General features: G+C 41.7%; 1 protein-coding gene across 2 annotated transcripts; it reads right to left on the minus strand.

Moving 5' to 3' along the window:
• Nucleotides 1-1,919: 1,919 nt before the first annotated feature.
• Nucleotides 1,920-8,769, minus strand: LOC121328438 (sulfotransferase 1 family member D1-like). 2 transcript variants are annotated; one of them, XM_041273096.1, is made up of 8 exons: nucleotides 8,664-8,769; nucleotides 6,800-6,979; nucleotides 6,576-6,704; nucleotides 6,053-6,150; nucleotides 3,871-3,997; nucleotides 3,421-3,515; nucleotides 2,847-3,027; nucleotides 1,920-2,303 (listed from the first exon to the last, which is right to left on the minus strand). In XM_041273096.1, exons 2-8 carry the CDS (start codon nucleotides 6,951-6,953, stop codon nucleotides 2,191-2,193), a joined length of 897 nt encoding a protein of 298 aa, XP_041129030.1. In that variant the 5' UTR covers nucleotides 6,954-6,979; nucleotides 8,664-8,769; the 3' UTR covers nucleotides 1,920-2,190. The 2 variants fall into 2 exon arrangements, with proteins under 2 accessions (XP_041129030.1, XP_041129031.1); XM_041273097.1 differs by having other exon boundaries at nucleotides 8,660-8,763.
• Nucleotides 8,770-12,063: the final 3,294 nt, after the last annotated feature.

Raw genomic sequence — 12,063 nt, forward strand, 5'->3', positions numbered from 1 at the left:
AGAGCCTCAACTTCGCCACATGATCTATGACCTGTTTTATGTGCGCCTCTGCGCATGCTTTTGACTGTGCACAAATCAACCAATCTTCCAGATAGTTTAGGATCCGAAGACCCCGCAGCCTGAGTGGAGCCAGTGCTGCATCCATGCACTTTGAAAATGTGCGGGGCACCAGCGAGAGGCCAAATGGCAGCACGCAGAATTCGTACATGTTGCCTTGAAAGGCGAAGCGCAGATATTTTCTGTGCGTGGGACGGATCGGGAGGTGAAAGTAGGCATCTTGCAGGTCGATCGATGTGAACCAGTCGCCCGGTTGGACGGACTGGAGGATACGCTGTGCTGTCAACATATTTAACTTCCTCTGTTTGAGGAACAAGTTGAGGACTCTGAGGTCCAGAATTGGTCTGAAACCGCCGTCCCTTTTGGGCACCAGGAAGTACCTCGAGTAAAAGTTGCTGAGGGCATCGCTTGGACCAAGCGTATAGTGTTCTTCCTTCGAAGATTGGCGAGCTCCTTTTTAAAGGAGTATCGCCCTTGCTGGTTCAACGGTGGTGAAGAGCACACCCTTGAAGGGTGGCGGACCTATGCGGAATTGCAAAGCGTATCCGTGTCTCATTGTTGATAGCACCCAGCCCTGGGTGCAGCCTTGCCATGGGTCATTGCCGTTGGTCAGTCCGGTTGTGGGGGGTTTGGTGGCAGCCGGGGCCCCTCTGGTGTTGACTCCCTTGGGCTTGGGAGGGGGTGGGTCTTTCTTAGGCCCTGGCCTCGATCTCCAGCAAGAGAACCGGTTACCCCTGGCCTGCGGAGGTCCCCTGCCACTGGGCCTGCCTGTGCCTCTGCCTGCTTGTCTATTCTGGGATGGAGGGCGATGTTCAGACCCTTTCACCCCGGCAGGCTGCCCATGCCACCTTGGGCGCTGACGGTAAGCCGGAAGGCGCAAAAATTTGGAGGCTATCTCCGTGGCCTTGTGGGACCTCTCAAGGCTTACATCAATGGTTGCCCCAAAAGTCTGCCCCAGTGTAATGGAGGCGTCCAGTAGCGCCACCTTCTCGGTCTCCATGCCCTTTTCTTGTGTCAGCCACAAATGCCGGCGGGCAGCCAGCACCGCCAGCGACCTCCCTGATGCCTGACCTCACTCCCCTATTAGCCACCGCCTCGAGCTCCCCTGTGTCTGCCTGTGTAGCCCTCATCTGCAGTCTCTCTGCCAGCTGATTCTGGTAGTGCAGCAGTATGGCTATGGCATTTGCTGCTCGGACTGACAGCGCTGCCGATGTGTAAGCGATGTTCGATGGTCGTCCTGCCTGGGCAGCTTAGCTGAGCACCGGTCACACTGGTGGAAGCCAGCTGAAGACCCAGTTGACTGCACTAACATGTTTGCAGTTGTTTTTTTACAAATTCAGTAGCGGGTTTCAGGTGCCTAGTGGACATAAGCACATACTGCAGGAGCTGTCTCAGTTTGTCTTCTCAGAGCAGTGACTCAGTGGGTTAAAGTGTACAAAGGGTAATTGGTTTTGCACCCGTCAGTAAATACAAAGCAATCCATTGGATTTGTTTATAGTTAGCATTTATTTTGAAATATTTTAAGAATGGCCACTTCTCTCACCTCTCTCAAAGACTGCTCAAGCGCTTTGTCAAATACAGTCAGTGCCTAGCTGCCTTACAACCTATTGACTTTGGTATGGTGGGTGTTTCTTTAGTTCTGTGTTTATCGATAGATAGCTATAGAGATAGAATGATAGATATTGATGGAATAAAAACACAATGCAAAGGTCTGCCAATACTTTATTTATGGGTAGCCTGAGCAAAATAACCAATGTTTTTGTTTTTAGCTGAGTAGTAATACAATAAAAACATACAAAAGATAGTTATTACTGCAGATACCTGATTAATGAATAATAACTATTATTATTACCCCCCCCCCCCCCCCCCCCCCCCCCATACACCCACTGTTGCAGCTTAGATTACATTTGATCTGTCAGTTTCAGCATGCTTCTGAAAATCAGGGAAGTGGATGGGAGTTTAGAGTGGAGTTTGTGGATGGTCCCTAAGGTTTTTTCAGTGGGGTTGACAGTGGTCTCAGATCAGGGTTTGAAGTGGTGGAGTTTGTGGACGGTCCCTAAGGTTTTTTTCAGTGGGGTCTCACAGTGGTCTCTCAGATCAGGTGTTCACGTGCTGGAGTTTGTGGACGGTCCATCAGAGTTGGGATCGGAATGGTATGGAAGTTCCAGACATCATTTTCTCATAGTGCTCGTCGAAGAGCCTGCTCTCTTCAGGGCTAAAGTGGTTCTGCCAGTCCCCCACTTCCCCTAAAGCAAGAAGACAAGCAAACCCAACAGCTCATCTCAGTGCATCATGAACACTTCTGTCTAAATGGAGAGCAACATATGACCTAACTGCTAAAGAAGTTCTTTATATACAGTAGAGTGCAAATTCATTAGAACACATCAGGATATGTCATTTATATCCTTTATATACTTATCTGCATGAAAGACCTCTGGAAACAATTTCAATTTCTAGTCAGTAATCAGTGATATAGAAATAAGAGGAATTCGTGTGTGAAAATGTTAGACCTCTTTGTGCTTTAATTAGGCATCTTAAACAACTTCTAAACGGTCTCGTGCATTTGACCATGTGTGACTATGTGTACCTTTCTCTTACTATTTTAAATTAATTGGATGTTTGGCCTACTAAAGTCATCAGTTAAATTAGACAATCATTAATTTTCCTATTTGAACATTTTCAGTTGGTTCAAATCCTGATAACAAGTGACTTTTTTAATTTGGTAGAAAAAAAAATCCCACACAATTGACCTTGGGCAGTTTGCTGTTTGACTGTCACACTGCCAGTACCTTTCCTCATGAATGTGGAGACTGAGCGGTCGAACACACTGTACGGGACGGTGGAGCTGTTTGCCATTGGGTTCTCTTTCATCACCGAAAAGGAAGTGAGCTCTACGATCCGGTTGATGATGTCATCAGGCAGCGAGCGCTCCAGGAAGCGCATCACACGGATGACCTCATCCCGAGGGTTCTGAGAGAGAGAGAGAGAGGGGGGGGGAGGAGGAGGGGGGGATGAAACGAAATTAAAAGGCTGCAGTCTGGGTTTTCAACTTTCCCTTGTTAAGCTTTTAAAAATCCCAGTTTAATATACATTTTATATTTAAAACAACAGTAACAGTAATCCCAGAGAGGTGGTTGATAGCATATTTGTTACCTAGATGTAGTCATGTCTAATTATTACAGCACAGGTTAGCATAACACAGAGTGAACTTAAAGGACTTAATCTTTTCTATATGAGAACACACTAGACCACTCCCAACAATGTGTAATGCAAAGGCAGTTCTACAAGGTAACCTTGGAAGTGTAATGAAGAGTCCTTAAGAACTGAGCAGACACAAACAAGTCTCCCTCTCTCCCTTCATACCTCCTTCATGTCCTCGTACAGCAGGTAGAGAATCCTCTTCGTCTCTTTCTCCCTCCAGTAACCCTTCACGTGGTCGTACCAGTAGCCCCAGCCCACTAGAACAACATTGGTTTTATAAAGCATCATCATAAAGCTTTGTCTAATGATTGGTTTTAAAGCTTTGCAAATAAGACCCACAGATTTAAGGAGAGCTAACCAAGGCTTCCCATTCCATTGTGTAACTTGATATTAGCACCAGCACCATTGATTTCTTACTTCAGGACAGAGATGTAGATTAGATTAAACTGCTGCTTCCCGTCACCTTATCACTTCCCCTGCTGTGAGGAAAATATTGCCAATTGCAGAAAATACACGTTAATTGGCGCCCCCTGGAGAGAGTATGCGTTTACTGACGCCCCCTCAGAGAACATGCATGTTATATTAATGCCCCCTCAGTGAATGTGCACTCACGCTGTCCATGCATGAACTTGTGAAGGTACTGGTCCCAGGGCCCGGGATCAGGCTGAATGCGATTCATTCGGTCGAAGTGGAAGTACGACACCACACTGTCCTTCGCATTGCGGGCCATGTAGATCACCTGCAACACAAGGGGATGTCCAGTGAAATTTTATTATTAACCAATAAGGCTATAAAGGCTTAGCTCCTACTTGTCTAGCTGAGCTGCTTATTCAATCACACCTTGAGAACCCAGGATGCAGGATTGCAGCAAGTTAGAAGAGCAAGACTTCACACCTATGCACCTAATGAAACCCACAGGCAAAATCAAGAAGAGACTCTGACTCAGTATAAACTTAGTTTTAATAGCATTGTTGATTTATTGCATTTTAATCTTGATATTTTAATACTGACTAGTTTATTTTGTATTAACATTTCTGTACTGTATTACTAAATTTATACTTTTTGGGGATAATACTTTTATTGAATGGTATTTTAATCTTGTATTTGTATGTTTAATGGTTGTGTTTAATTTCTGTTAAGCACCTTGAGATGCGTGGATGGAAAGTGCTATAATTTGTTTGTTTATTATTATTATTATTATTATTATTATTATTATTATTATTATTATTATTAATATTATGGAAGGTTTGTTCCACTACCTCCTTTACTGCTGCTATTGTAAGAATCCATTATCTTATGTGTCTGCATTCTGTACTTTGTGAAACAAAGAGAATGTCCCAAAGTGCTGAGACTTTAACCCTTGTAATGGCTGAGGTGTAAGTTGGGTGTATTACTGATTTACAGTGCAGTACTTTGACCTTTGGAACAGACACAGAGTGACAGTTTTCAGGTCTGCAATGCTGTATAAACCATGTTGTTGTATTGTAGCACTAGCTACACCTGTGCAGCATAGGAAGTTTGCTGCTTGCTGTACTTAATTGTTAAGTGTTATTTCCTAATTGCTTATGCCTCAAAAGTATAGAAAATAGCTATTATTCCCCACAAACTTTGCTTTTGTAACCAGGACAGTGATATTCTGAAATGTACCTATTTCCAATGAGAAAACGGGCGAATTTGTGTCTTTTCGTTCACATAAAGTCAGAAAAAAACAACATATGAATCCAAATTAACATGTATTTATACTAAAGTAATACAAAAATGACTACAAAAGATTTAGAAGTGAGTAGTTTTTCGAGATTTACGATTATACTATAAATTACTTTCACGAATCAGCCCCCAAATGTAGTCTCCCATCATGTTCTCGTTATACTGTCCTTGGTAGCGGCGTTCGAAGTCCAGTATATCCTGATGGAAGCGCTCGCCTTGCTCCTCCAAATACGCTCCCATGTTCTCCTTGAATTTATCAAGATGAGCATCAAGGATATGGACTTTGAAGGACATCTTACAGCCCATTGTGCCGTAGTTCTTCACCAGAGTCTCAACCAGCTCCACGTAGTTTTCGGCCTTGTGATTGCCCAGGAAGCCCCGAACCACTGTGACAAAGCTGTTCCAAGCCGCTTTCTCCTTACTAGTGAGCTTCTTGGGGAATTCATTGCACTCCAGGATCTTCTTTATCTGTGGTCCGACGAAGACACCGGCTTTGACCTTTGCCTCAGACAGCTTAGGGAAGAAGTCTTGAAGGTACTGGAAGGCTGCCAACTCCTTATCTAGAGCTCTGACAAATTGTTTCATAAGGCCCAATTTGATGTGCAGTGGTGGCATCAGCACCTTCCGGGGGTCCACCATTTATTATGCTCTGTGCATGGACAGCTTAAGCCAAGGGGCATTTTTTTTGCCCATTTCGTCATAAAAGACTCAAATTGGACTGTCTTTATTTTTTGGATTAATTGATCAGATTTATTGTTCCGTAATTTATTATTGTTATCCAGTATTTCTCTTCTTACTTTGTGGTTTGTTTTGATTGCCTCAATGCATATTTATTGTAATGATTACTGTCTTACCCCGCGTTTATTTCTTGGATCTGGCACTCTGCTCACCTACATTTTAATATATGGCTTATTGCGGGTGGGAATATAATTGTGATCAGGTAACTTAAAATGGTTTTGATTGACCTCTAGCACTGAGTTTGTTACATCATTGACAGTGGATTCTTGTTTTTGGAATCCATTGAGAATACAAACCCAAAAGTAATCTCTCTAGAATGCTCTTTGAATGTAAAGGAGTGGCGCAGTACCTTGCAGTTGTTGTCCCAGAAGGACTGGGGGACCAGCTGAATGGGCAGGTGGGTCTTGATGACACGAGGGGAGGGCATCTTGTCCAGGTCGCTGACTCCTGAAGAATGAGTGAAGATAGTAAGAGAATGAGAGTTATAGGCAGGGACATAGGCAGTTCCATCACTGATCAAAATTGCAACCGGCAGCATTCTGTTAAAATGAGCTTGTCACAGTGGTGACAAATTTCTTTGAAGTCTATGTTAGTCAGTTAAATTGGCTGGAAATGAAAGCAGTTCAACAGTACCAACAATTATGATGTCTTTAAAATATCTATTCCCAATTCCAATTGCTTCAAAGGAATTGGGAAATGGAATTTGAAAAACAGGAGTAGACTCCTACCCTGGTTCTAGGTTATACAGCTTCTCTCTGAGATGCTTGTGTAGAATGTGCTTGTTGGAAGTTTCACAGTCTGAAAAGAATTGTGAAACTGTCCTCCCCGGGCATTGAAACTATTGTAGAGGGAGGGGAGGGAGGAGTACCGACCAGACTCTAAGGAGACGAGAGGGAACATCTCTAGGAAGGGCATGCGCTTGTGTGTAGGTGCTCGGCGGCATTTCTCTGCGTCTCCGTCATTCAGGATCAGATCAACAATCTCCTGAGTCCAGGTGGTGCCTGTGCGGATAGAGCGGGTTGCACTGATGAGCACATGACACATTGCTTCGTAGTCCTCTCCTGCCCTCTCTCCACTCTCATTCCCCTCCTCTCACCTGCTTTGGGGTATGTGGCAATCAGCAGGTCATCTGACCGTGCTCTGAAGTTTTCCACTAATGCCCAGTTTTGTACAGTGGGCTCCAGCAGCGGCACCCCCTTTACCTGGCTCAAGGAGCACCTAGAACCCTCCCACATCTTCACATTCTCCATCTCACCCTGCGTTCCCAGAACAGCACCTGACAGGAGAGAAAGATGGAGAGACAGAGAGCTTTCATTCAAGAGGCTCCAAGGATATTGGCAGGAAAGAAAGATGGAGAGCTTTTATTCAAGACGCTCCAAGTATCTTAAGTGGTAAAGTGTAGTTCAAACTGGGTGTTTTACTGCCAGCTGTATAGACTGTGTAGTCTTATATAACAAACCAGGAAGTGGTTCTGAGAAATGGTAAGTAACTGGAGCCCCGTGTTTTTCACAGCTACGAAATAGCACTTAGTAAAATAAAACTAAATGCAAAGATAAACAGAAATAACATGAATATCCATTTGACATATAGTCTTGTGAGTTATTAAACCGGGCTGAATAAACCCATATCATAACATGGAGCTGAAATCGATCATTCACACTATGTTACAGTTCCCAAGTCAAGCAACATACAGCCTCTTTTTGGTTCACGTTAACTTCTGTTACTGCATGCAGCCAATCTCTCCAAAAACATATAATATGGAAATAGGAATATTCCTATATACTTGGCAACACTGGTATATATTTTATATTGTTGAAAATGAAAAGTAATAAAACTGTAGTTTTAACTGTTCTTTTTTTGTTTGTTTTTTTGTTTTAATTTAATCATTCCAGCCAAGTTAGGAATATTCAGTGCAGTGCGCTGCTTTTATGCCGAGCGCAAAATCTGGCACAGACAGATTACTTTTTTTTTTTTTTTAACCTAATGAGCACAGATTAGAAAGATGTGAATGCTAGGTGTGTGTGTGTGTGTGTGTGTGTGTGTGTGTGTGTGTGTGTGTGTGTATTTGTTTCACATAAGAAAGCTGTTTTTGGAGGCTTAGTTTGAAGGCGATGCTTGGTATTGCATCAAAGGGAGCTGTAATATTAATTTATAAACACATCCGTAATTAAATAAAACAGCTAAAGGGGGAAATGCAGAGCAGACTGCATACCTGTCTTATAATTACATAAATAATGTGGTTAACCAAGCATTTTTCAGTGGGGTGCTGGTGGACATTATAAATTACTTCAGAAACCAGTGTTATTCCATGACCCGAGGGACCTTGCAATACTTCCTAAAAGCTGTATTGAAAAATATTGATGTTTGGACAAATTACGAGACATTGTTTCACCTGATTGCAATAACATATTAATACACGATTATTCTCAGGGTCTTTATTATAATCGATAATGCACACTGCTCTCCATTACTTTCTCAAAATAAATAAGTACAAATAAAATTATATTTTATTCATTCCATTATTATCAGTAATAAGGAAAATAAACTTACCAAATTGTGTTCATGAAATAGTGTCTGCTTACTGTATATCCACTCGTTTCTTGATATTTATAAATGTTATAAATATATATATATAGTGCTGCGTTCCTGCATGTAGCTGTTTTTTTTTAATGTGTAGTCTAACCTGCATGATATATTGCAGTAACACATACGGTATAAGTAAAAACAAAACCAGGAAATCGTCCACATACACTCGCATTTAATAAAACAAGATGTAACTGCCCTGAAACTAGAACCCGATACAAAACACTTGACATGACCCTGGATTTATACTAATGAAAAAAGTAACAAAAGCGAGAGATTTCGCTCCAAGCAGTGATATTGTACATATTAACAAATGCCAGCTTGTCTACCCAGCTTAATTAAAATCTTCACTCCGTGAAATCCTGAAATGTACCTACTGCAAGCTTCCCCAGCCAACAACAGTCCAGTCCACTTGGAGTCTTTCAGCCAGTGTATGATTCTTGGCAATGTGCACTTATTAATAAGCAAGCCGGAGGGTCTTCTGTTCAAGTATTTTAGGGAGCGTCTAGATTTAACCAACCTTTTGCGCAAGTGTTCAAAGTCTGAAGAATAGTTTATGGTGGAATAGTCAGAATCACGCCCCCAACACTTCGGTAGTCTCACAGATTGCATCAGTAACCCCTGCAATATATTTAACTTTTTTTCTCCCCCTTTGCTTATTTGGGAAAAATCGCATTTTTATCCGTCCCCCATAAAGGGTCGCCATACCTGAAAGGGTTAAAAATATTGCCATTTCAAGGTTCTTTTATCAAAACTGGTCTGCCAGGGGGTGTATTATATTCCCTTTATATAAACAGAGTTGTCTCCAATCCATAGAGCTTTTGGTATACCATAGTCCCGCATTCTCAATGTGTTTTGAAAATGTTCCCAGCAGTACGTTTATACCAGCGTTTGATACAGAACCAGTGGATTGCTTGTAAATATTATTAGGATTATGTGTTGACATGGTACTGCACATTGGTTAATGCAGCATCGTTCAGTAAGATCTAAGCATTCCTCACTATAAACTCATCTCCTGTCCAGCTGGGCTCCATCTATCCTTATCTTCACCCAGTGTTTGTGTAAAGGTAGTTGTAAGTTGTCTATACAATCTCTTACGTATGAACTGAGATTGATAACATTCCATATTTTACATGTATTGAAAATATAGTACAGTGCCGTTTGTTTTTTTAGGAAAAAAAAAAAAACTATTACATTTTGATGTGCACTCACAGAGATATAAAAAGAATCTCATAACCGCGCTGGCAGCTCTGACCTCTACAACCGCCATCATTTCATGCCATTAACAGATCGATTTAGCGTCTTTTGTTGAGGGGCCTGACCATTTGAAGAGTCCTGATGGTAACAATGTCAGTTTTGTATATGAAGAGTTACCAGTTGGCTACACAGTATTTGTGTGTGATGTAAACATACTGGACTGTCAAGACTATACTGCAGATGTAGATGGCAGTCTGCAGCGTTAAATGCTAGGTTGATATGGGGTGGTATTAAGGAAAGTACTTCAAGGTTCCTCCAGATGGCGCTGTTGCGTAACTAAAACGATAGCTCAGTTTACTGCACCGAAGTAGAAAAGCACATGAGCAAATTCAGTAAGCCTCTTCATTTTAAAATGCCTTCCAATGTAACAGTGTAAAGAGACCTTGAAGTGCGCCCTCTACATAGAATAAGACCAAAGGCACATTACAAGATTACATTGCCTTTTTATCTCTTGTCATCCAGTTTTAATCTAACAGAGAGAACAAGGCTAGTTCTGAAATGCAGAGAAATCAATTTTTCCTTGTGATGTGTTTAAGGGGCGAGAATTAATATCCAATGATAGTGTTAAACGAGCAATGAAGAAGGTTGAATTATTTTAATATAATTATTGTATGTTCACGTATTTTACTGAATTATACAAAATAAAATATTACGCATACAAGCTCAGTAGCACTTTAGAGTACAGGCTAGCACTCATACCCATTTAAATAACTGTGTGAGTGTAAACACATCCTGCTCTCGCAACTCCTGCGGGAAAAAGGGTGTAATTACATGGAAATTGCCTTTGCCATAATGTTACTTTGTAATTACTTCTCAAAATGTTCACAAAACCATCGAAAGCGCCTGCAAAAACGCTTGAATAAAGATCTGAAATATTACATTGAACACCTGGGCGACAGGGAACAGCTGATGGCGTTCAGTTGGTTTCCACTAGTTCTCTTAATGAGGAGTCCCTGATATGGTCATCAATAACTGGGGGGGAGGGGGGGTTACATGGCGTTAGACACTAAAGGCAAGGATATACAGTATTTATTAATTCTTTATCGTTTTTTGGGGGGGGCATAGTTGTGCATACTTAGATAGTTATGCTACTTTAAGCCTTCAATTACATTGCAATTCTGTTATCTGACCTTTATCCCTGCGAAAAAAAAGTGAACTGCGATTTCATAATTGTGGGAAACTTTTGTGATCAAAAGAACTCGTAATGATGCAAGCATACATAACAAATGACCCCTGAAGATTTCGCACTGGTGTGGTCAGATTTATCCTCTTTAATGGAAACATGGGAATTCTTTAACAATACAATAGTTGATCACCAGGTAGTGCTATACGCTATGTAGAAATCCTAAAAGAATTAAAAGGAACAGGTTTTAGCCATATTTTATTTTGCCCGAACCTACACAGAAGGCACCCAAACATTATTTTTATTTTTTTTAAAGTCATAGAGGCAATTTATAGAAATAAAGACTCTTGAGGTCAAGATTTACTAAAGACAAAATACAGCAGCATGTTTCCCCTTTTTAACCTGAACACCCACGTGTGTAACTGCTGTAATACAAGAGCCGCCCCTCTCAGCCCCACTCCTATTACAGCAGGCTGGGTGAACCGTCAGAAGGTGCCATAATAGGGAGCTTTGCAAAGCAATCTGTGCATAAGGTGAGATAAACCACGTCCCCCCCCCCCCCAAAAAAAAAACAAAGAAACAGCTACTAAGGGTTCATTAACAAGCAGAACAAGGTGGGACATGAAACCAGTGTAGAATAGCAGTGATAACTGAGGCACAGGGAGGTCTAGCAGAGCCAAGGGACTGTGGTGTAAAGTGAAGTCCGGAGGGCAGGGCAGGCTGCGTTTGGTGTGCTGTTGTAGGCTTGGATGTGGTCGAGCTTGGTGGCACTAGCGGAGTCAATGTGTAATTGCGGACAGGACTGAGGACTAGGATGGGTCAAAGATCAGCTTGTCACTTTCCTCTCCTCGTTCCCCCTAGTCCAGCCCTGCAGTACCAAGGTGCCCAATAACAGGGTCACATCTGGACACTCTGGAGTTCTTGGTCATACACTGTTTGGCACATAGTACGAATTAAATAAAGACTGCTGCAAATACTGAAGAAAAAAAAAAAAAGATTGATCCCAGATCACGTAGAGGCACAGACCCTCATGGGAAAGAACAACCAAAAAGGACTGGAAATCCTGACCGATCCATGCAGCTTGTTATTAACACAAACTGCAGCTCTACATATCTGATCGACCTACTGCAACGCACTGCATCTTCACTTCGCTCGGTAGAACTGTGTCTTTTTAAATTAACCTTTTAGCGCCTAGCCAGAACTGATATATCAAAGAATGAAGGGCACATTCTGTTCAAATTGTCTTTTTGTACTACAGTGTAATTTAATTTGTTTTGATATATTTTCTACCAATTTTTTTTTCAATTGCAAAATACAGAATAAAAAATGATGAACAGTGAGTCTTTAGCCATGAATAATAATTCAGATCATTTTCATTAAGGAGACTTTCATAAAAA

The sequence above is a fragment of the Polyodon spathula genome, chromosome 16 (assembly GCF_017654505.1).
Source record: "Polyodon spathula isolate WHYD16114869_AA chromosome 16, ASM1765450v1, whole genome shotgun sequence".
In the NCBI taxonomy this organism is placed as follows: domain Eukaryota; kingdom Metazoa; phylum Chordata; class Actinopteri; order Acipenseriformes; family Polyodontidae; genus Polyodon; species Polyodon spathula.

Excerpts from the sequence above, each read along its gene's own strand:
- LOC121328438 (XM_041273096.1), bottom strand. The coding sequence starts at position 6,953 with ATGGAGAATGTGAAGATGTGGGAGGGTTCTAGGTGCTCCTTGAGCCAG. Across the intron at positions 6,705-6,799 it reads TGCCACATACCCCAAAGCAG|GCACCACCTGGACTCAGGAG; the intron begins GTGAGAGGAGGG and ends CTATCCGCACAG. Across the intron at positions 2,304-2,846 it reads CTCCACATTCATGAGGAAAG|GGGAAGTGGGGGACTGGCAG; the intron begins GTACTGGCAGTG and ends TTCTTGCTTTAG.